This window comes from Hyperoodon ampullatus (genome assembly GCF_949752795.1).
Source record: "Hyperoodon ampullatus genome assembly, chromosome: 4".
Classification (NCBI taxonomy): domain Eukaryota; kingdom Metazoa; phylum Chordata; class Mammalia; order Artiodactyla; family Ziphiidae; genus Hyperoodon; species Hyperoodon ampullatus.
Genome location: NC_136917.1, coordinates 97,795,266 through 97,817,997, shown reverse-complemented (window position 1 = coordinate 97,817,997; position 22,732 = coordinate 97,795,266). Strand labels below are relative to the sequence as shown.

At 41.1% G+C, this 22,732-nt stretch overlaps 1 protein-coding gene across 7 annotated transcripts in view; it reads left to right on the top strand.

Moving 5' to 3' along the window:
* CAST (calpastatin) overlaps nucleotides 1-22,732 on the top strand; it is a gene marked incomplete at its 5' end in the record, with an annotated part of 124,101 nt that overhangs the window by 69,706 nt on the left and 31,663 nt on the right. For 5 of the 7 annotated variants that reach the window (XM_079701936.1, XM_079701935.1, XM_079701933.1 and 2 more), the window contains 11 exons: nucleotides 5,880-5,921; nucleotides 7,348-7,404; nucleotides 7,807-7,920; nucleotides 8,933-9,016; nucleotides 13,775-13,843; nucleotides 14,974-15,072; nucleotides 16,591-16,671; nucleotides 17,405-17,443; nucleotides 18,165-18,257; nucleotides 18,403-18,492; nucleotides 19,795-19,896. In XM_079701936.1, coding sequence (XP_079558062.1) covers nucleotides 5,880-5,921; nucleotides 7,348-7,404; nucleotides 7,807-7,920; nucleotides 8,933-9,016; nucleotides 13,775-13,843; nucleotides 14,974-15,072; nucleotides 16,591-16,671; nucleotides 17,405-17,443; nucleotides 18,165-18,257; nucleotides 18,403-18,492; nucleotides 19,795-19,896 — 870 coding nt within the window. Of the gene's footprint in view, nucleotides 1-5,062; nucleotides 5,129-5,879; nucleotides 5,922-7,347; nucleotides 7,405-7,806; nucleotides 7,921-8,932; nucleotides 9,017-13,774; nucleotides 13,844-14,973; nucleotides 15,073-16,590; nucleotides 16,672-17,404; nucleotides 17,444-18,164; nucleotides 18,258-18,402; nucleotides 18,493-19,794; nucleotides 19,897-22,732 lie in introns of all 7 variants that reach the window. The other 2 variants (XM_079701938.1, XM_079701934.1) reach the window with 2 other exon arrangements.

Here is a 22,732-nt window from a genome sequence, read left to right as displayed (position 1 = left end):
TCTCCATCAAATCTGAATGAGATCCTTGCTGGGTAGAGTAACCTTGCTTGTAGGTTTTTCTCCTTCATCACTTTAAATATGTCCTGCCCCTCCCTTCTGGCTTGCAGAGTTTCTGCTGAAAGATCAGCTGTTAACCTGATGGGGATTCCCTTGTGTGTTATTTGTTGTTTTTCCCTTGCTGCTTTTAATTTTTTTTTTTGTATTTAATTTTTGATAGTTTGATTAATATGTGTCTTGGCATGTTTCTCCTTGGATTCATCCTGTATGGGACTCTCTGTGCTTCCTGGACTTGATTAACTATTTCTTTTCCCATGTTAGGGAAATTTTCAACTATAATCTCTCCATATATTTTCTCAGTCCCTTTCTTTTTCTCTTCTTCTTCTGGGACCCCTATAATTCGAATATTGGTGCATTTAATGTTGTCCCAGAGGTCCCTGAGACTGTCCTCAATTCTTCTCATTCTTTTTTCTTTCTTCTGCTCTGCAGTAGTTATTTCCACTATTTTATCTTCCAGGTCACTTCTCCATTCTTGTGCCTCAGTTATTCTGCTATTGATCCCTTGTAGAGAATTTTTAATTTCATTTATTGTGTTGTTCATCACTGTTTGTTTGCTCTTTAGTTCTTCTAGGTCCTTGTTAAACATTTCTTGTATTTCCTTCATTCTATTTCCAAGATTTTGGATCATCTTTACTATCATTATTCTGAATTCTTTTTCAGGTAGACTGCCTATTTCCTCTTCATTTATTAGGTCCGGTGGGTTTTTATCTTGCTCCTTCATCTGCTGTGAGTTTCTTTGTCTTCTCATTTTGCTTAACTTAGTGTGTTTGGGGTCTCCTTTTTGCAGGCTCCAGGTTCGTAGTGCCTGTTGTTTTTGGTGTCTGTCCCCAGTGGCTAAGGTTGGTTCAGTGGGTTGTGTAGGCTTCCTGGTGGAGGGGACTAGTGCCTGTGTTCTGGTGGGTGAGGCTGGATCTTGTGTTTCTGGTGGGCAGTTCCACGTCTGGTGGTGTGTTTTGGGGTGTCTGTGGCCTTATTATGATTTTAGGCAGCCTCTCTGCTAATGGATGGGGTTGTGTTCCTGTCTTGCTAGTTGTTTGGCATAGGGTGTCCAGCACTGTAGCTTGCTGGTCGTTGAGTGGAGATGGGTGTTGGCATTGAGATGGAGATCTCTGGGAGATATTTGTCGTTTGATATTATGTGGAGCTGGGAGGTCTCTTGTGGACCAGTGTCCTGAACTTGGCTCTCCCAACTCAGAGGCACAGCCCTGACACCTGGCTGGAGCACCAAGAGCCTGTCATCCACATGGCTCAGAATAAAAGGGAGAAAAAAAGAGAAAGAAAGAAAGAAGAAGAAAAAGTTAAATAAAATAGTTATTAAAATAAAAAATTTAAAAAAATTTAATAATTATTTTTAAGTAATTAAAAAAAGAAAGAAAGAAAGAAGAGCGCAACCAAACCAAAAAACAAATCTTCCAATGATAACAGGTGCTAAAAACTATACTAAAAAACAAAAGAAAAGAAAACAAAAAATGGACAGACAGGATTCTAGGAGAAATGGTAAAAACAAAGCTATACAGACAAAATAACACAGAGAAGCATACACATACACACTCACAAAATGAGAAAAAGGGAAAAAAATGTATAGATTGTTGCTCCCAAAGTCCACCTCCTCAATTTGGGATTTTTTGTGTGTGTCTATTTGGTATTCCACAGATGCAGGGTACATCAGGTTGATTGTGGAGATTTAATCCGCTGCTCCTGAGGCTGCCAGGAGAGATTTCCCTTTTTCTTCTTTGTTCGCACAGCTCCTGGGGTTCAGCTTTGGATTTGGCCCTGCCTCTGCGTGTAGGTCTCCTGAGGGTGTCTGTTCTTCACTCAGACAGGACGGGGTTAAAGGAGCAGCTGATTCGGGGGCTCTGGCTCACTCAGGCCGGGGGGAGGGAGGGGTACAGAGTGCGGGGCGAGCCTGTGGCAGCAGAGGCCAGCGTGACGTTGCACCAGCCTGAGGTGCACCATGTGTTCTCCGGGGGAAGTTGTCCCTGGATCATGGGACCCTGGCAGTGGCGGGCTGCACAGGCTCCCGGGAGGAGAGGTGTGGGAGTGACCTGTGCTTGTACACAGGCTTCTTGCTGGCTGCAGCAGCAGCCTTAGCGTCCCATGCCTGTCTCTGTGGTCCGCGCTTTTAGCCGCGGCTCGCCCCTGTCCCTGGAGCTCCTTTAACTGGTGCTCTTAATCCCCTCTCCTCGCGCACCAGGAAACAAAGAGGCAGGAAAAAGTCTCTTGCCTCTTTGGCAGCTCCAGACCTTTTCCCGGACTCCCTCCCAGCTAGCCGTGGCGCACAAGCCCCCTTCAGGCTGTGTTCACGCCGCCACCCCCAGTCCTCTCCCCGCGCTCCGACCTAAGCCTGAGCCTCAGTTCCCAGCCCCGCCTGCCCCGGCGGGTGAGCAGACAAGCGTCTCCGGCTGGTGAGTGCTGGTCGGCACCGATCCTCTGTGCGGGAATCTCTCCGCTTTGCCCTCCGCACCCCTGTTGCTGTGCTCTCCTCCGCGGCCCCGAAGCTTTCCCCCCTCTGCCCCCCGCAGTCTCCGCCCGTGAAGGGGCTCCTAGTGTGTGGAAACCTTTCCTCCTTCACAGCTCCCTCCCACTGGTGCAGGTCCCGTCCCTATTCTTTTGTCTCTGTTTTTTCTTTTTTCTTTTGCCCTCCCCAGGTACGTGGGGAGTTTCTTGCCTTTTGGGAGGTCTGAGGTCTTCTGCCAGCGTTCAGTGGGTGTTCTGTAGGAGTTGTTCCACGTGTAGATGTATTTCTGGTGTATTTGTGGGGAGGAAGGTGATCTCCGCGTCTTACTCTTCCGCCATCTTGAAGCTCCTCTCCCCTTCATGTACTTCTGATGTTTGGTTCATAACATTTATATCAGCCTCCTCTTGGAGATTTTTGTGAACTTTATGAGCATATTTCTCTAAATATTTTGAGCTTTTAGAGAAAAGATGTTAATTCAAATAAAGCCTATATCAAATCCTTGTCACGTTCTACACCTTTGAAATGAAAGTCAATCTAGCTCTGGAGGTAATATGTCTAGATCTATGTTCTCTCTCTCTTGTCCCTCATATTAGAATTGGTAGTCACACTGCTGTGTGTAAGATGAAAGGTCAGGTTATTGTTAATCAGGTTGAGATCTCTGAGAGGCTTTGTAGAGTGGACACTGGAGCCAGACGGCTTGGCTTCTATTCCTAGTTCTATGCTGGCTGTGATGCTGGAAAATTCCTCTTGGCTTTCATTTCCTTTTTTAATTTAATTTTTATTTTATATTAGATTATAGTTGATTTACAATGTTGTGTTAGTAGTTTCAGGCATACAGCAAAGAGATGCAGTTATACATATACAGATATCCATTCCTTTTCAGATTCTTTTCTCATATAGGTGATTATAGACTATTAGTAGAGTTCCCTGTGCTATACAGTAGGTCCTTGTTGATTATCTATTTTATATATAGTAGTATGTATATGTTAATCCCAAACTCCTAATTTATCCCTCCTCCCAGCTTTCCCCTTTGGTAACCATAAGTTTGTTTTAGAAGTCTGTGAGTCCTTATCTGTACAGTTTGGAGGAGGATGATAATAGTACCTTTCTCACAAGACTGTGTAAGGAAACAAAGATAAGGCTATTGAACAGTGCCTGTCCCACAGCAGGTGCACAGTAGGAGCTGGCTGGCACTGGAGAGAGAATGCAGTGCAGTGCGGTGATTGAGAACACATAACCCCAGCTCCACCATGGGTGTCCTTGGGAAGTTATTTAACTTCCATGTGCCTCAATTTTCATCCATGAAATGGGGATGATGATGATGATGGTGATGATAATAATGATACTCATTATACCTGTCTCTAAGGATTATTATGAGGACTAAGAGGGTTGGAGTAAGAGAGTTTCGAACAGTCCCTTGTACTAAGAGGCTATAATAAGCATTAGTTATTATTGTCATCAGTATTATGTTCATCAGCCTCACCACCACCAAAAATAAATTTAGGAGATGTGTCAGTGATTACTGATTAAAATGCATATTTCATTAGAAGCTGCTCGCGTCTGTAAGTATACATTCTTAATTGTATTGTAGAGTTCTTCCATGCAAAATATTGCCAAAATGCCAGATTACAAATTAGAAGCTATTAATAGACTCAAACCTTTAAAATACCAGCTGGCTTATTTTCCTTGTTAATCATTTAATAAATTGCATTTGCATAAACTCAAAAAAAAAAGCAGCGTAGCATGTACAGAAACTCATTAACAAGGATCCAGTTTGAAAGGATCCAAAATTTTAAATTTTAAAAACATTTCTTTGTTCATGAACTTTGTTTCCTTTCCAAAACAATAAGTGTGTTGGCATAACAAGGGTCTATTATGTGAGGGACACATGTGCCTTCATTACTGAAGCACAATACATGATAAATTAAGAGGATATTTGGCATCAGTCTCTTCAGATAATAGAATAAAAAGTAGGAGTTTGTGCTGATATCACCGAGCAGCTAAAAGGGAAAGAAATGGCAGAAGCATCAGGCCTAATTTTTAATCTCTTACTTTGAAAAGTTCATAAAATGTTTTGTTTTTTTTATTAGTTTCTGCTTTATAACAAAGTGAATCAGTCATACATGTACATCTGTTCCCACATCCCTTCCCTCATGCATCTCCCTCCCTCCCACCCTCCCCATCATAAAATGTTTAATCAAATTTTATTCTTGTTTTCATATCTTCCCTATACAGAGAATGCATGTGTATACTTAAGTAATTGTCTTTTTTGACACAGGTAACTTTTGGTTGGGTAGAACTGTAAAATACTCCACTAAAATCCTAAATAACAACCAGCTCTTCAGAAGCATTCCTAGAACTTTAGATTCGATTGCTAGATTTTTATCGTGCTACAAAAATCCATGCGCTATTTACAAAATTGTTGTAATATTGTGCTGACAGAATTGCAGAAAACTTTTGACAAACCTTTAACCCTGTTTATTCATGTTACTTATTTTACTATCAAATAAAATAAAATCACACTTGGGGCTGTGCTTTTATATATTAGGCCATTCCAGTCAGCAAACAGTTGGAAGGACTGCATTCTCCTAATAAGAAAAGACACAAAAAACAGGTGATGTGGTTCATTGTACTAGGGGACATTTCTGGTTACTAATGGTCACTTCAGCTGCTTAGCACGTGCTAATAATTTCAGTTCACAATCTTCTGCAACACTTTGACCCATCTCGGACTTCTGGTAGGCTTAGTTACCCATGGCTCACATTCTGGCACTAAAAATCAATTTCACTGCTTCCTGTGTTCTTGATACTGTCAGCCTCCCATTGTTTTACATCATCAGCTGAAACCTACGCTGAGTATTTCACTCATAAAGAGTTCAACCATGTTAGTGGCTTTGAAGGATGAGGGTTTTTAGTTTAGTTTGCTTATGTATTAGCTACCATGTTCATAGTAATAAATATTTACATATCTTTAATACACACAGAAGTAGTAAGATGCAAATTGCCATCTGAGTAGTAAGAGCAGACTATTAATTAGTGTGCTTAAGTGTTTATCTAAAGAGTTACAATTCCGGGAATTCCCTGGTGGTCCAGTGGTTAGGACTCCATGCTTCCACTGCAGGGGACACGGATTTGATCCCTGATTGGGGAACTAAGATCCCACAAGCCACATGGTGTGGCTAAATAAATAAATAAATAAGGAGTTACAGTGCCAAGAAAAGTATAATTTTAACTCATGAAGTTTATATTTATAAATACATAAAAATCATCTTTTTTAGCTTCCTTAGTTGAAGAAAATATATGATAAACTTTGTAAACTATATTCATTTTTCCTTCCTTTCTTTTTCTTTCTTTTTCTGAATTTAGGCTGTAAAAACAGAACCTGAGAAGAAGTCACAGTCAACTAAGGTAAATGATTTAAGTCAACTAGTGAATTATTTGGATTCTTTGCAACAATAATGAATAACTAATTTCCTCTATTGGTGCTACTAAATGGTAAAAAAAATTTTTTTGTCAGCTAATTAAATTAATTTTAGATTACCCTTTTTTTTTAGATTACCCTTTTGAACATGATTATATAGAGTGTATATAAAATAGTTATAACATTAAATCCATATATTGTTAAAATGAAGAGTATTTTATAAATCTACTTCAGAAGGCATTTTATTCAAATCTAGATTTTTGTTATAGCTGAAGTCATTTAAAAAAAAAGCAACAGGAACAAAGGACAAGGGAAAAGGGTAATGAGTATTTGATTACTTTAATGATGAGATATCAAGAATAAAGGTGTCTATTGAACCCAACACCTAGATAACTTAAAGATGAGAGTCTCTCCTTAGACTAGGCCCTGGGTTTATCTTGATGGTCTTATTTCCATTGGTGGAACTAGTTATCAGTTACTCAGGAGACAGCTCTGACTTTCCCTTGGGAACGGCTTCCCTTGCTTTCCTGACACATGGCTGTCTAGACTGAAAGCCAATTCCAGTCCATATGGAGATGACCCCAGGGTGTCTGCAGGCAGGGCAAATGTTTCTCTTCAATAAGGTGCTATACTTTATTTCTTTCAAGTACACTTGAGCAGTTACTCAGACCACAAGGTTTCCTGTAGGGAAGCACAAAGATGATTTGGGCTGAAGTACTTTAAGTGCAGGCAAGGGTGGGGAGTGCGGTGGGCAGAGTCATCTGGGTGAAAGATGAAGCTTATATGATTTTGTGTAAGGCCTCTTGGTGGCCCCTGAGGATGGTAATTACATAGTCCCCTGTAGAAGAATAATTCAGCAGCCGGTGGAAGTTGTCTTCTATTCCATATTTAAATGTTTTTGGTTACTCAATCTCAAGAGAATTGGGTTTCTAGTGATACCTGTCTTCTCTACTTGCAGCACAGAAAAGACCATATAAATCATTTAGCTAAAAAAATACAGTGTTCATCTCCTATGAAAGGAGATTTTTTTGAAAATCAATTTTAATTTCTAAAGTAGGATCCCCTATCAACAAACTCAGTGGTCAAAGTGATCATTTGACGTCTCTGTGGATGGACTTGCAGTTATCAAATGATCTACATGAATTGTGAAAAACAGCCAATAATTTAGAGATACATAGCTATTTGAAAAGTCATTCTAGATGAAATACATTTTTCATTATTTTTCTGATAATTATCATTATCAGACTGTTGGTAGGATTACTATCAACCAGACAGCAACATCTACTTCTCTAATTGGGCCGTTCCTAAGAGAGGCAGAATGGTCTAATTGGGATTTTTGGTTTTGAGCTTATTTGGAAATATAAAAACAATGTACTCTGATGTAATTGAGATTTTATCTTTTGAAATTTACAGCCATCTGTGGTTCATGAGAAAAAAACCCAAGAAGTAAAGCCAAAGGAACACACAGAGGTAAATGATCATCATTAGGACTTGATATCATAAGGGCAAACCTTATTTTCTTTGTTTTTCTTTGTTTTTTGGTGAAGGATAAAATTCTGAACTCATCTTTCAAGTCCTACTGAGCATGGCTGGTATTTGTTTTTCTGCTAAAATGGCACCACCATGTGGCATTAGCAGGATTTGCAATTTGCTCAGGTGATTCTTGCTGAATTTGGGAGGAAGGATTTGCATTGTTTCAAACAAAGTGAAATTTTGTCACATGTCATTCTAATTTAAATTCGCACAATAAAAAACTGCATAAAACACAGCTGTTATGAATACTTTCTATTCCATAGAGAAAAGTAGCAATATTTGTCATATTGTTAACATTGTGAGACATGTGTGTGTGTGTGTGTGTGTGTGTGTTTTCAGCCAAAAAGCCTACCCAAGCACTCATCAGATATGGGAAGCAAGCATGCTGATAATGAAAAAGCAGTTTCCAGATCAAGTGAGCAGCCAACATCAGAGAAATCAACAATACCAAAGGTAAATAAAGCAGACTGATAGATAGGAAAACACTAATGTCAACTAGGGAATTGACAGGTCCTCTATCTACATTGATGTGTGTAGGTGAATCTACAGAGCTACGCCGAATATATCTTGTATTGTAAAGATTTGGTGCTCTCATTTTGCTGGTGTTGCAAATAACCTTGTGGAAACTTGGGACTAAGTAAGGCCTGAGAAGGGCATCAGATAGGTCTGGGGGATGTTCCATCATGCCCTCTCCACCACCCAGCAGCGCCCTGTTGTGACTTTGAGACAGCCGACTCTGGTGTCTCACAGATGGGAAGCTTGGGATTGAGGCTGCCTCCTGGACCCCTCTCCTCGTGGGCTGTGGGAACTCAGATGTCCTGCGAGATATGCTCTTTACCTGGAAGTCTTAGAGTTTTTAGGGTCTTGTTGTAGGAGAGATCAACTTACAGAGCCAAAAGTCAGAAATATATTCTGTATTTCCAGAATACAACTATTCAACTACTAGAAGAATAAACATCTATGAGAACTTTTTCATTGAGAGCTCTTGGAAGATAGGAAATAGGCCTGCTTAACAATATACCTTATATCAGAGACTGCAAATTTGTGGCCCACCAATTGCAGCCACTTGTGTTTTTTATTTGGCTCACAGTAATCAAAATGATCTTTAATTAGCTGCCAACAAAGTGAGAATACTTCACATAAAATGCAAATTTCTAGCTTCTCTTGAAAAATTGTAATATCTGGCAACAGTAGGCTCACATGGCAACAATTGACTAGAGGCTTTACAACCTCGTATGTGCCCATTTGGCCCACTTCACCTATGTGTGTTAACCTGCATGAGCTCTGTAAGCTCTTGAGTCCAGCTGTATGTGCCCAGCATTGCATCATGTGCAATAGAAGCTAGTGACCATTTCCCTACAAGATGTCTGCTAGGGGAAACTGGCTCCTTAGTGACATTTGAAATGTATGATCTTGAAAATAGTCATTCAGAGATACTTAGTTCTGTCAATCTTTTATCCTTTAGACTAAGTCACAGGACACAATTTCCAGTGGTGGAAAGAGTGCTGTTACTGGCGTAGCTGCAGCGTCTGGCAAACCAGTTGACAAGGTGAGCACACATAAAAGATGTAACATGTACATGGGCCTCAATGCTTATCAGGTCTCTTTTATGAGAAACATATGCTCAGTGAAGGCCCATTCTACCTGGCTGGCTCTGTTTAACCATTCAGTGTTCCAGTGCTGTCACAGTCAAATAACCTGTCATTTGCTAAAACTGGACACTTCATATGTGAAATTTTATGAAGAAGAGCATGCATCTGAAGGATATAGAGAGAGCAAGACACCAAAAAGACACAGTTTATTGAATGCATGATTTTAAAATTCATGCATTCAATAAATAGTTACTATTCAGTGGAATATTACTCAGCCATAAAAAGAAACGAGATTGAGTTATTTGTAGTGAGGTGGATGGACCTAGAGTCTGTCTTACAGAGTGAAGTAACTCAGAAAGAGAAAAACAAATACCGTATGCTAACACATATATATGGAATCTAAAAAAAAAAAAACGATGGTACTGATGAACCTAGTGGCAGGGCAGGAATAAAGACGTAGACATAGAGAAGGGACTTGAGGACATGGGGAGGGGGAAGCTGGGGTGAAGTGAGAGTAGCAGAGACATACATACACTACCAAATGTAAAATAGATAGCTAGTGGGAAGCAGCCGCTTAGCACAGGGAGATCAGCTCGGTGCTTTGCGATGACCTAGGGGGTGGGATCAGGGTGTGGGATAGGGAAGGTGGGAGGGACGCTCAAGAGGGAGGGGATATGGGGATATATGTATGCCTATGGCTGATTCACTTTGTTGTACAACAGAAACTAACACAGTATTGTGAAGCAGTTATACTCCAATAAAGATCTATAAAAAAAAATTTTTTTTAGACCCCATAAATAAATAAATAAATAAATAGTTACTGAGTGCCTGGCATGTATAAGGCCTCATATCAATACCAAGGAAATTAAAATGTGAGTTGACTCAGATCCTGCCTTCAAGATTTATGGCTTTGAAATAAAGCACATAAAATTGCCATGAGCATTTGAATAAGCATTACTCTCAGATTTTAATATGAACACTGCCATCTTGAAATGAGTAAATTATGTGCCGTCATGACATCTACATGGATATGGGAGGTTTTCAAAGGAACATCACAAGCCCTCTCAGGAGAGAGTATATGTGCCCCACTGGCAAATTATGGGCACCTTCCTTAGATCCTTTATTTTTTTTATTTATTTATTTTTTTGGTACGTGGGCCTCTCACTGTTGTGGCCTCTCCCGTTGCGGAGCACAGGCTCCGGACGCGCAGGCTCAGCAGCCATGGCTCACGGGCCCAGCCGCTCCGCGGCATGTGGGATCTTCCCGGACCAGGGCACGAACCTGTGTCCCCTGCATCAGCAGGCGGACTCTCAACCACTGCGCCACCAGGGAAGCCCCTTAGATCCTTTGAAGAGACTAGCTTGGGAGTGTAAGACAAGAAGTAGTCTACCTTTTCTACCCATAGGAATACAGAGTTAGCAATCAGAGTTAGTAATCAGTTTGGAAGCCATATCGTCCTAGAAATGCTAGTACGTATTTCTCTTAAAGCCACAAGTAACCAACTGAAGCAACAGTAAGATGGAAATGAAAGCAGAAAAAAACGTAATACGTGTTTATCTATTTTCCTGCTTCTCAAAATGGGAACAGTTATCCCTCTGCAGGCTAAGTAAAGTAAGGAAAGTCATAGGATAAAAGTATGGCACATCTCCCTGAAACATCAGTTTTTCTTAGATTTTGAAAAAGAAAAGGCACATTATTTTTCTCCAAACTAATGCAGATATCATGTGGCATGATGGCAAAATTTACATGAACTTTTAAATGAAAATACTCAAAATAAAAAATGTTTTATTTTTTCCAGCAGACCCCTTGTATATATACCTTGAGATCCCTACCCCCATCCTGGGGATGCACTTCACTCTCTTGTGTTGATGAGGGGTAACTAGATGCCATGGTTTGGAAAATGGATAAATTTAAGACAGAGGATTAGATCTCTTAGAATAGGTTTAAAATGTAATTTGAACCTATTCTAAGAGATTTGTAAATGTAATTTTGTAACCTATTTGTAAGTGTAATTTTCAAATTTTGATAATTTAAAAATTTATGCCACACGTCATCTAGCCAGGGTTATCAGTAAAATCTAAGCAATAAAATTAGGCGAGGTTTATACGGAATTCTGCTGTGCATTGACTTGTGCTACGACTTGTGGCAAATCATTTCACTTTTCTTTGCCTCTGATTTGTCTCCCGGAAAACAAGATTGGTCAGATCTGCTTTTTTTCTTTTTTAGTCCATACCGTGTGTAAAGCACTGTGGACTGTGGTCTGACTCTGCAGGACACTGAGCTGCACGCTGACCCCTCTAGGGGTGGGATAAAACTATGTACCCAGGACTGCATTCAAGGCAGATTAAGACAAGTCCCCACAGGCAGCTGTTTGAGGAGAGAGAGAGTCTGTCTGATTTGGGGAAATCCTCGGGGACTTTGAGTAGATCCAGTTTAAGTTTGGCATGAAAGGATAGCTAGGATTGCAGGCTTGCAAACATAACAAGGGAGAAAAATATAAGATGTGATCTGGGTACAAAGTGCATTACGGTGTGGGTGAAGCACAGGAGAGGTGAGTGGGACTGTAAGACCAGAAAGACAGGTCGAGGCACTGCTGTGGAGAATGTAAAGGTGTGTTAATCCATGTGGTAGTGATAGAACTGGCAGCAGGTAAGCACTGAAGATTAGAGAACAGATGGAGTGATGCGATTAAAACCGAGCTGCCAAAGAATTAAGCGACCGCAGTGGCTGGGATGAGACGGAGTAAGAGATCTTAAGGTGGGAGGCTGGTCAGGGACTGTTTCAGTCGTCCTGGGGAGTCCAAAGTTAACCTAAATTAGAACTGGGATAGAACAAGTGAGCAGGGAGCAATGCAGGAGGCGTTGCAGAGGTGAAACTTTCAGGTTTTAGGACATGAGTGGCTGCAGTGGGCAAAGGTGAAATAAAATCTCAGATAACCTGGGGCTTCAGTGTCCCAGTGAACCAGGTTGCTAACCCTAAGGTGAGGCAAGGGAGGCACCCATGGCCAGGTTCGTGACAGTGCAGGGTCAGCACCTGCAGGAGTGAGCGCCTTCTTAAGTGAGCCCGGTCCTGATTGGCACTGACAGGTGGACAGAGGTCAGAAGGGGAATTGGTGGAGACAGAAAAGTGATGCCTGCGTTTAGACAGGTTGAATTGAAATGTCTGCGGTGTCCCAAGAGAGAGGCGATTAGCACATTATTTTGGAGTCCAGGTGAATGGAAAGGGAGAAGCAGGGAGAGAGGGGAGAGTGAAACTGAATGAACATCTACATGAGGTTGTGGTTCAGTCAAGGAGCTGGATTCAATTGCCAGGACTCGGGTTCACCCTGGTGCTCCCCACGGTCTCTTTAATATAACAATCACAGCAATCACTTGTTTAGTACTTATTTATATATCTAGTACTTATGAGTACTTAGCGTGTGCACAACTATTGGCTTTCTTTTTTTTTTTTTGCGGTCCGCGGGCCTCTCACTGTTGTGGCCTCTCCCATTGTGGGGCACAGGCTCCGGACGCGCAGGCTCAGCGGCCATGGCTCACGGGCCCAGCCGCTCCGCGGCATGTGGGATCTTCCCGGACCGGGGCACGAACCTGTGTCCCCTGCACCGGCAGGCGGACTCTCAACCACTGCGCCACCAGGGAAGCCCTAGCTTTCATACTTTAATAGATTAATTAGTTTAATCCTCACAACCCCCTGCAGTAGGTGCAGTCACTGTCCTCGTCTCATACATGAGGGTACAGAGGTTCAGGAGGAGACGTGACCTGCCTGAAGCCTCCTGCAGCCAGTGTGTGTGGGCTGGTGTGCAAACCCAGACCGTCCAAGCCTGTGCTCTCCACCTCCAAGCTCTGCTGCCCAGATTTCAGAGACCTTCACAGAAGACAATTCCCTATTTTCTTAAACCCAGCGACTTCACCATTTCGTTCCTGCCTGGCCCTGAAAGCATTTGGCCCCTGACCCTAGAGAATGATTGCCTAGGACCACCAGTACAGGCAGAAACATGCGTGTGGCAGGGGGCAAAGCAGGAGAGATGCCAGAGGTGGCAGAGAACAGAGGGCACAGATGCCAACACAGAACGGGGATGGTGCTGTGAGAGATGAGAGTCAGGAGAGGGGTGCTCACCAGAGTAACTCAGAGAAGATTATGTCTGGGTAAAGTCATGGAAACTGCAGATTGGAAAGTTATTGACAATCATTGATGGAGCAACTGAAGCCGTGGTGGGAAGGACATTGATTTTAGGGAGATGAAAGAAAGAATGAGCGATGAGATACCAAAGCAAGGCGGGGTGGAGGTCTTGGTGTGTAGGGGCAAAGACCGAGAGAACAACATCTAGAAATAATGGCTGCTTGTAATAAGAAGGAATTCATGGGTGTTGCAGAGATTAACTGTGGGCCCTGGGAGAGGCAACCAAGAGCAGTGAAGAAAGAGACGGGCAGTCCTGGATTCAGATCTCAGTGCTGTCCTTGACTGTGTGACCTGGGAAGTTACTCAACCTCTCTGAGCCTTGCTTGTCACATCTCTAAGGGAGATTAATATTATCAATATTAATATTACTTATGCTGTTCTGAAAAAGGATATAACACATAAAGTGTCTGGCACAGAGCAGATGTTTAGTATATGATCCATGTTATGTTATAATGTATTCATTTTAAAGTCTGTAATATTATTGAATTTTATAAAGATATATGAGGAGTTTTTCTTTCCTTCTAAACCCCCACCAGAATAAAGAAAATAAATCATTAATGTCAGCTGTACCAGTTGAATCCAAACCAAGTAAACCCTCTGGAAAGGTATGAAGAGAGCAGTGCCTTTTTACATAGATATTTATTCATAGTCTCTGTGTCTATCGTGATCTGATTTCTTGAGGGTAAACAATATGAGGTGAGGGTAACTTAAAGGACCTTTTTAATGAATTATTGTTTGAAGCTAATATGACTGGGTTGAAAGTGGGATTTTCTTACGTATGTTTGTAACATTTTACATTCTAACCCTGTGTTCTGGAAACTCCAGTTATGTCTCATGGAGTTTACATTCCAGTTTCCTTCCTGCAAATGCACCTTCTTTAACCAGAGGTATCACTAAAGAATGCCAGGCACTTCTTCATTCTGAAATTCCCAATTGAATCAGTCTAAAGCTAACAGGCCTCACATTCTATTACACAATCAGGTGAGTTCCTAAAGTTGTAGTGGAAATATGGTAGTTGCAAAAAAAAATGTAAACTCTCGTTTTTAAGCTGAGTTAAATAGTAAAGGGTCTTTCCTCAAATTGTTTTCCCCTTCAAATGTAGCTTATTCTTCACAATGAATCATTCTTAACCTCAAAAACAGGATGGAGGCACTCTTTCATTCATTATACTGATTTAAGCCCATATTGACAGAATAAACTGTCACTTCTTGTAAATTTAACATCTCTTTCAGGGAATTTCTATTTGTAAACATCTTCAGACAAGCAAGTGAACAAAAAGCCACAAATGAATAGAAGAGCACAGGGCAATCCATTTTTGAAATATATTTTATCTGGAAGAGGTGGAAACGATGGATAAGCAAAAATACTAAGCATTTCCTCTCTTGCATATAGCAACATGATCATAATTCTCTGTAGTTTGTTTCCTTTTTTCTTTAAACTATCAGTACAGTGGTCTGGCAGCTGTAATGAACCATACACTTGTCCATGTAGTTCATGCCTTTAGACTTACTGAAATTGTGGTTCTTAACCTGAATGTGGCTTTCTATCTTGCCAACCTAGAATCTATACTCTGAGACTTTAAATAATAAGTTCTATTACAGATGAGATTTTAACCATTTAAGAACTTTTGGTGTTTGGTATTTTTCTACACAGAATTTTTTTTTGGTAGTTAAAAAATCAAAATGAAATATGTGTAACAAATAACATTTACATATCTGCTCTTTTTGTTTTCCAGTCAGGCATGGATGCTGCTTTGGATGACTTAATAGACACTTTAGGAGAACCTGAAGAAACAAAAGAAGATAATACAACATATACTGGACCTGAAGTTTTAGTAAGTGATCTTGATGTCGATAAAGATTCATATTTAATGAGTAGGAGAGCTAGTAGGTCATGGTCATGATGCACAAAAGAATATATAGTGTTCTGTCACTTGGAGAGAAGCAGTATGCTGTCAGTATCAGTAATAGCAACTGAAAATTAGTGTTGTGGATGGAAACTGTCCTAAGGTGGCTATGCGATTCCGTTGATCAGCAAATACTGATTGATTGTCTCTGCTGAGGCTGCAGCTGGGATATAGTCTGTTGGATCACAGAGACTTATTTTCTTTCTTCGAGGCTTAAGTCCAGTGGACTTCGACTTATTTTAGTTTCCAGATATTTCCCATCCTGTCACTTGAACTTATCTTGATTTCTAGATATTTTCTACCCTCAGTTCATCTCTATTCCTAATTCATAAAAAGCAAGAAAGTTATGTTCCTTGACATTAATAAAAGACATTCCATAGACTGTAAGAAAATATTGCAACAGTCATAACAAAGGATTTGTTTCTAGAATTTCTGAAGATTTTTTAAAACTGAGAAAAAGACAACCCAATAGAAAATTAGGAGAAAATTTGGCCAATAGACACATGAAAGTCTCCCTAGTAATTAGGAAAATGGTACTAAAACACAGAGAGATAGCACTTCACACTCACCTGATTGGCAGAAGTGTAAAAGTCTGACAACTGGCCCAGAGCCTGTGGATGTCACATGAAGATGTGCACACCCTCTAACCAGCAATCCCACGTCTAGAGAGACTTGCTGGAGGGAGCCTTGCCCAGGTGTATAAGGAGTTCTAAGAACAGGTGAAACATTTGGAAATGATTTTGTTCAACAGGAGACAAGATGATATAGTGGAACACTTTATAGTGGTTAAAATGGCTTATTCATGTATCAATATGGATAACATTACAAAAACATAACTTTGAATAAAAATAGTACATTACCAAATGACATAAGATGATACCATTTATATAACACTTGAAAATAGGCAAAGTAATGGTGTATATTGATTATGGGTATCTACATGTGGAATAATTGTTTTAAAATATACTCAGCTTTACATTGATGGATGTGATAAAGTTCAGGATGATGGCTATCTCTGGAAAACAAGGAAGAGGAATTGGATTGGAGAGCGCTAAAAAAGAAACATCACTCTGATTTTTTTCTTATTACATAAGAAATAACTAGATCTGTTGAGTTATATAGAAATTCACTGTTATCAACTGCTCTTTTGTAGGTATAGAAATATTAGATAATGAAAAATATTTTTAAATAAAATGCATTTTATATATGAATCAAATTTAATATAGTGGTTTGACTATTTTATAGCATTACTAATGGGTTAAGCCAATTAAAAATGGGCAAGTATTTGTGGAAACAGAATTTCAGAGTTGTGTAAAATATTGGCTTCTAAATGATTTATATTTACTCTCAATAGTTCCATAAATTAATAATGCAATAGTACTTTGGTTTAAGAATATGTATATAACATTCTCAGCTAATATCCTTATGTGTATGATTTTCTTCTAGGATCTGATTAGTTCTACTTACATAGAGGAATTGGGTAAAAGAGAAGTCACACTTCCTCCAAAATATAGGGAACTTTTAAATGTAAGTTAAACAATCATTTACTTATACTTTATTGTTTCTTTTCTGGAATTATAATTTTTATCACATTAATATATCCAGTTTTTTTAACTTAGATAATATAATGGGTGTGCAAAATTGTCATTACTCTGAAGCTCCAGTTTTTTTAACATTAATATATCCAGTTTTTTTAACTTAGATAATATAATGGGTGTGCAAAATTGTCATTACTCTGAAGCTCACTGTATTACTTTGGTAGGGCTGCCATATCAGAGTATCACAGACTGTATGGCTTAAACAGCAGAAACTTACTGTCTCACAATTCTGGGGGCTAGAAGACTGGAATCAAGATGTGGGCAGGGTTGGCTCCTTCTGAAGGCTGTGAGAGGAAGATCTGTCTCAGGCCTCTCTCCTTGGTCTATAGATACCTACATGTGGAGTAATTCCACATCTTCTATGTGTACATATCTGCATGTTGTCTTTTCTCTACATGGATCTCTGGGTCATTTCCCCCTTTTATAGGAACACTGGTCCTATTGAATTAGGGCCCCTTTTAATGTTCTCATTTAACTTTAATTACCTCTTTAAAGGCCCTGTCTTCAAATACAGTCATTCTGAGGTTCTAGGGGATAGGACTTCAGCATATGAATTTTGGGAGGACACAACTCAGCCCATAGCATTCACTGAGCTATGCATTTTGCCAATTGTAAGGATTACTTTTGCCTTCTCAGCATCATCAAATTAATATTTGTTTCAGAAAAAAGAAGGGATCACAGGGCCTCCTCCAGACTCTTCGGTGAGTTCACATAAATGCCTTCTAAGATCAGATTTAACATTTTTTATATCTTTGGTTGGGGGGATAGAGTTATCAATTCTATATTTTGGGATTATGACTATATTAATCTCTAAATCAGATGAAGTTTCCATCTGTTCGGAGAACAGGGGTGGGCCTGGGGGTTGTTTCAATGCGTGTTTATTTCCTAAGTAGTTTTTTTGAGGGAAAGAAGAATGGGGACAAGAAAGTTTTAGGATAAAATAAATGTTAACAAAAATAGGATGAGAGAGGCTTCCCTGGTGGCACAGTGTTTGAGAGTCCACCTGCCGATGCAGGGGACACGAGTTCGTGCCCCGGTCTGGGAAGATCCCACATGCCGCGGAGCGGCTGGGGCCGTGAGCCATGGCTGCTGAGCCTGCGCGTCCAGAGCCTGTGCTCCGCAACGGGAGAGGCCACAACAGTGAGAGGCCCGTGAACCGCAAAAAAAACAAAAACAAAAACAAAAAAAAGGATGAGAATATCCTAACATGTAATATGTTGAGAAGAGAGAAACAGGAAAATAATATTTATTGAGCATCCAGTTTCCTCCCAAACATAGGCTTTCATCTGAGTTATTTCGTTGAGCATCTCATTTGGTAGTCAAGGAATTGCAAAAGTACATTCTTCGCTTGCTGGGTTTATAATCTGATCTGTCACTTGAATGATTCCCACGTGTGACCCTTCGTGCTGCCTGTTTCTTTAGAAACCCCTGGGGCCCGATGATGCCATAGAGGCCATGTCATCAGACTTCACCTGCAGTTCTCCTACGGCTGATGGGAAGAAAACCAAGGAAGAGGTATTGTTTTTAATGTAATGAGGGAAAGTTGTTAGAAACCATCTCATACTTTAAGAGAACAACAACTTTTTAGTTCTGGTTATTACAATTTGGTTAATACATTTCCTTCTTCTGTAAGTCAAATCTTTTGTATTTTGTTTTTCAGAAGTCTACAGGAGAGGTTTTAAAAGCTCAGTCAACTGAAGTAATCAAAGGTGCTTCTCCACCCAAGGAGAAAAAAAGAAAGGTGGAAGAGGTATAAAAAAATTACTTCTTTAAAATTAAGCAGGGGGGGCTTCCCTGGTGGCGCAGTGGTTGGGAGTCCACCTGCCGATGGGGGGGACACGGGTTCGTGCCCCCGTCCGGGAAGGATCCCACATGCCGCGGAGCGGCTGGGCCCGTGAGCCGTGGCTGCTGGGCCTGCGCGTACGGAGCCTGTGCTCCGCAGCGGGAGAGGCCACAGCGGTGAGAGGCCTGCGTACCGCAAAAAAAAAAAAAAAAAAAAAAAAAAAATTAAGCATGGTCCGCCTGACAGCAGTTGCTTTCCTGAAGCTCATCTAGCTGATTGGGGAGAACCCCAATAGTGCATCACACCTACTGAGCATCTTTGCTCCCTCGGGCCTGTGTAGAACAGTGAAACCAGTCAGGGTTATATTGGTCATCTCCAAGCAGGCCTGCTCTGTTTCTACAAATGCTTACGGGTGATTTCAGCACACTTGCCTTGGTTGTGGAATAAGATTATCTCACCATCACACTACACAGAAGAGCAGGATCCCAGAGGAACTGCACTCTTGGGACATCACATCTTCAACTTGATTTTCTAAAGGAGTTTGAGTCCTGTGAATCACTAGGGGGATGTTGTTATAGCTGCTTCTCTCCACCTTAACCGCAGTTGCCTATAACTTAATTCTTGTGAATCCTGAAAGGTGGCACTGCAGCTCTGGGCTGGATGAGAAAACATGCCCCATCTGCAGATGGTCCAGATAATCCAAGGAGCCGTTTCTGTTGGTGCTGCTCTGCCTTCGCTCCTGGAGTGGGCGGTTTATTTTTATCTGGCTTGAGGAGCAGCGCGAGCACCACACCCCTGGGAGTGGGAGTTCCTACAGCCATCAGCCACTTCAGGGCCCCCTGCTTCCTGGGCTTAGCTGTCGTGCTGAAGGACAGGATTGTCAGAAGTCATTTTTAGAGACATTTTTAGAAAAAGAAAAGCAGGATAGTGAAAGTTTACTTCTTGCAGCTTTTATTTTGATATGAGTATTTTATAATATAATTATTACAGTTACGCTTCTAGCTTGCTAAGTAAGAGGTGAAGTGTACCTCTGAGAGCACTGTTACTGTAGAAACGAGTCCTAAGCCCCAGTTTTCACTCACTGGTAAGTTCTTCTTTCTTTCTCTCTTTTACTAGGTTTTAAATAAAATTGCCTTCCTAGAGTCCTTCCCCAGTCCACAACTTATTCTTAGAGATTTAAGATTTTGAATTTCACAAAGAAATGGGTGGATTGTTTAGGTTGAGGAGATGTTCTCTTTTTAATGTACCGAATTTTTTTTCCCCTCACAGGACACAATGAGTGATCAGGCACTCGAGGCTCTGTCAGCTTCGCTGGGCAGCCGGAAGTCAGAACCTGAGCTCGACCTCAGCTCCATTAAGGAAGTCAATGAGGTACTGACCTTGGAGTTCACATACAAAGCCCGTTAGTCTTCAGGTTACAAGGTTACAAAGCTAATGCATTACACATGTTTAGAATTCTTGTACCATTTTTATTTCCTTAGACATTTTAAATGAACTGTTCTTTGTCCTGCTTTACTTTCAGGGTCTGGCTAATTTAGATATTTATTGCTGGGGAGTTAGCAACCAGAAAGGATATTTCAGTGTTTGTCTTGTTAACCATCTAGAATTTTAATACTTAAAATGAACACTAATCTTCTTTGCCAATTCTCAGACGACACCTGACTAAACAAGATAACACGGAGGCAGTGGCCTGGTGACAAATAGTTTTGTCCGCTCTCATGGCAATTGGACATTTGTATTTTCAAAAGGTTCCAGGTGCTTCTCTTTATAAGGAGAGAGGGAGATGGTTGCAGATGGGGTGGGAGATCCTTTTTATAACTATGGGGGAAAATGTTGAAAACTTGTCCCAAATTAGAATAATATCAAGCAACAATTACTTTATAACTGGATTTGCTGTGTGTTTAGAGTGTGATGCTGGGGAGTGTTTACCCCACCACACGCCAAGACCTTAACAAGCCTTACGAGCCAAAGCAAGCTTGTATTTGGCGGAAGAGAGTGTTCATGTTAAATTTCAATTTTTAAAGAATTGTTTAACTGAGTCCTCTGGGGGAAAAGAGGAGGGAAAGCATAGAGCCGCCCTGCGGGCATCCTTGGCCAGGCAGTGTGGTGGTGGGGACCCTCAGGGGCGCCAGCCTATCAGCTCAGGGTGGGAGCTGGCAGTTGTCGCTGTCACAATGCTGCTGCCTCTGCTGTCCCTTCCTGTTCTGAGTCACTGGAGAAGGTGAGTCTCGCTGACTCCCAGCAACGCCCCCTGAGTCTGGGACTGCCCGGGTCTGAAATGGGCCAGTTTCTATCTTCGACTTTCTTTGAGGGCTTGCCGGGCGCAGTGTGGCACGACAGGCTTTGCGAAGGCAAACACAAGGGAGCAGGGGAAGCAGTCCTTGTCCTCCAGGACCAAGTAATGTACTGGGAGAAAGGGAAACTTTGATGACAACACAGTGCGAGGTGCACAATGTCTCAAGGAAAGGGTGGTCCTGGCAGGACCCTGGCGGTCCACCACTGAGGGCTGCATGGTAGCCAGCCAATGGCGCATCTGCCTCAGGCTGTTTACAGATGATTAAGGTGATTTAAGAAGATAATAATTTGGGGACAGAAAGTATAAACATAATCCCAGGATGAAAAGACTCTTAGAGTGACTAAAATCAGATAGGTAGATGTGAAAAAGTTATGTAAAAATAACTTTTAAATAGTTTGGGTTTAGGGATGCATATACATGTATTAAATTTCCTCTAGAAAGTTAGCAAACTTCTAAAATTTGAACAAAAAGGTTATTCTACTCTTAACACTAGTTTTCCTTTTTAATTATATACAAAGTATAAAGATTCTCCAATCCTCTGGATTCTTAAGTTGAATTTTTAGTACCTGATGGTGAATTCGCTACTTCCTGGGTAGTCTGCTGTGATAAGGCTCATAAAGGTCGATATGCTATAGGAGTCCACGGCCACTCCAGCATGTTCCACACCAGATGAGAAGAGGTCCATGCCTACTTGTCATTCTTATAATGTATCATAATGCATTTATTCTGTAGTGATACCTCATTATTAATCTCCCCTATTTCTAGTGTAGTTACCTAGTCTGGAACTATTTCAATTCAGGGGATGTTTGTTTTCACCGCCTACTGGATACAAACCACAATGCAGTCATTTAAAGAATATAAAGATCAAAGAATAGGGGCTTCCCTGGTGGCGCAGTGGTTGGGGGTCCGCCTGCCTATGCAGGGGACGCGGGTTCGTGCCCCGGTCCGGGAGGATCCCACATGCCGCGGAGCGGCTGGGCCCGTGCGCCATGGCCGCTGAGCCTGCGCGTCCGGAGCTTGTGCTCCGCAACGGGAGAGGCCACAACAGTGGGAGGCCCGTGTACCGCAAAAAACAAAAAAAACAAAAAAAAACAAAAACAAACAAACAAAAAGATCAAAGAATAGAAAGGATCTAGCTGTGCATGTGACTCACTGTTCACAAGCCTAAGTGAAGAGGACAGTCCTATACAGGTGACTCTTTCATGAGGACTGTTTTATAACCAGTGACCTCACAAATCCCTGAACTGGGGAGTACCACTGTATAACAGGACTTACTTCATATCCTGCAGTAGAATGTAACGGGAAATATTTTTTTAAAAATCCTTTCATCCCAGTTATTATTCTATAGAACAATACAACTATAATTCCAAAGCCTAGAAAAGTACCTGGCTTATTAAAAGTGCTCATTAAATATTTTAAAATTAATCAACTAACTAAGCATTCAGTGGAGAACCACAATCTTAGGCTGAGATGTAGATGGGAGCAATAGGCTGAGCTAGAATCAGCTAAATACCCACGCCACCCGCCCCCAAACCAGCACACACACACACTTTTGTGCCCAGGAGCTCCTTGATTTGTGATTTAAATCCATGCCTTGATACAGGTACAAATTATTACATATCATGGAACTTTGCCTTACCCACCAGGAGTTTAAAATCAAATGTTATATCCTAGAACCCACTGATCTGCCATGGAACTGCACTTTTATTTCTAATGCATTTGGTTGTGCATGGTTCAGTAATCCAGTGACGTCTTGGTGTTACTGAAGGGAGTTCTTTTTTTTTTTTTTTTTTTTTTTTTTTTTTTTTTTTTTTTTGCGGTACGCGGGCCTCTCACTGTTGTGGCCTCTCCCATTGTGGAGCACAGGCTCCGGACGCGCAGGCTCAGCGGCCATGGCTCACGGGCCCAGCC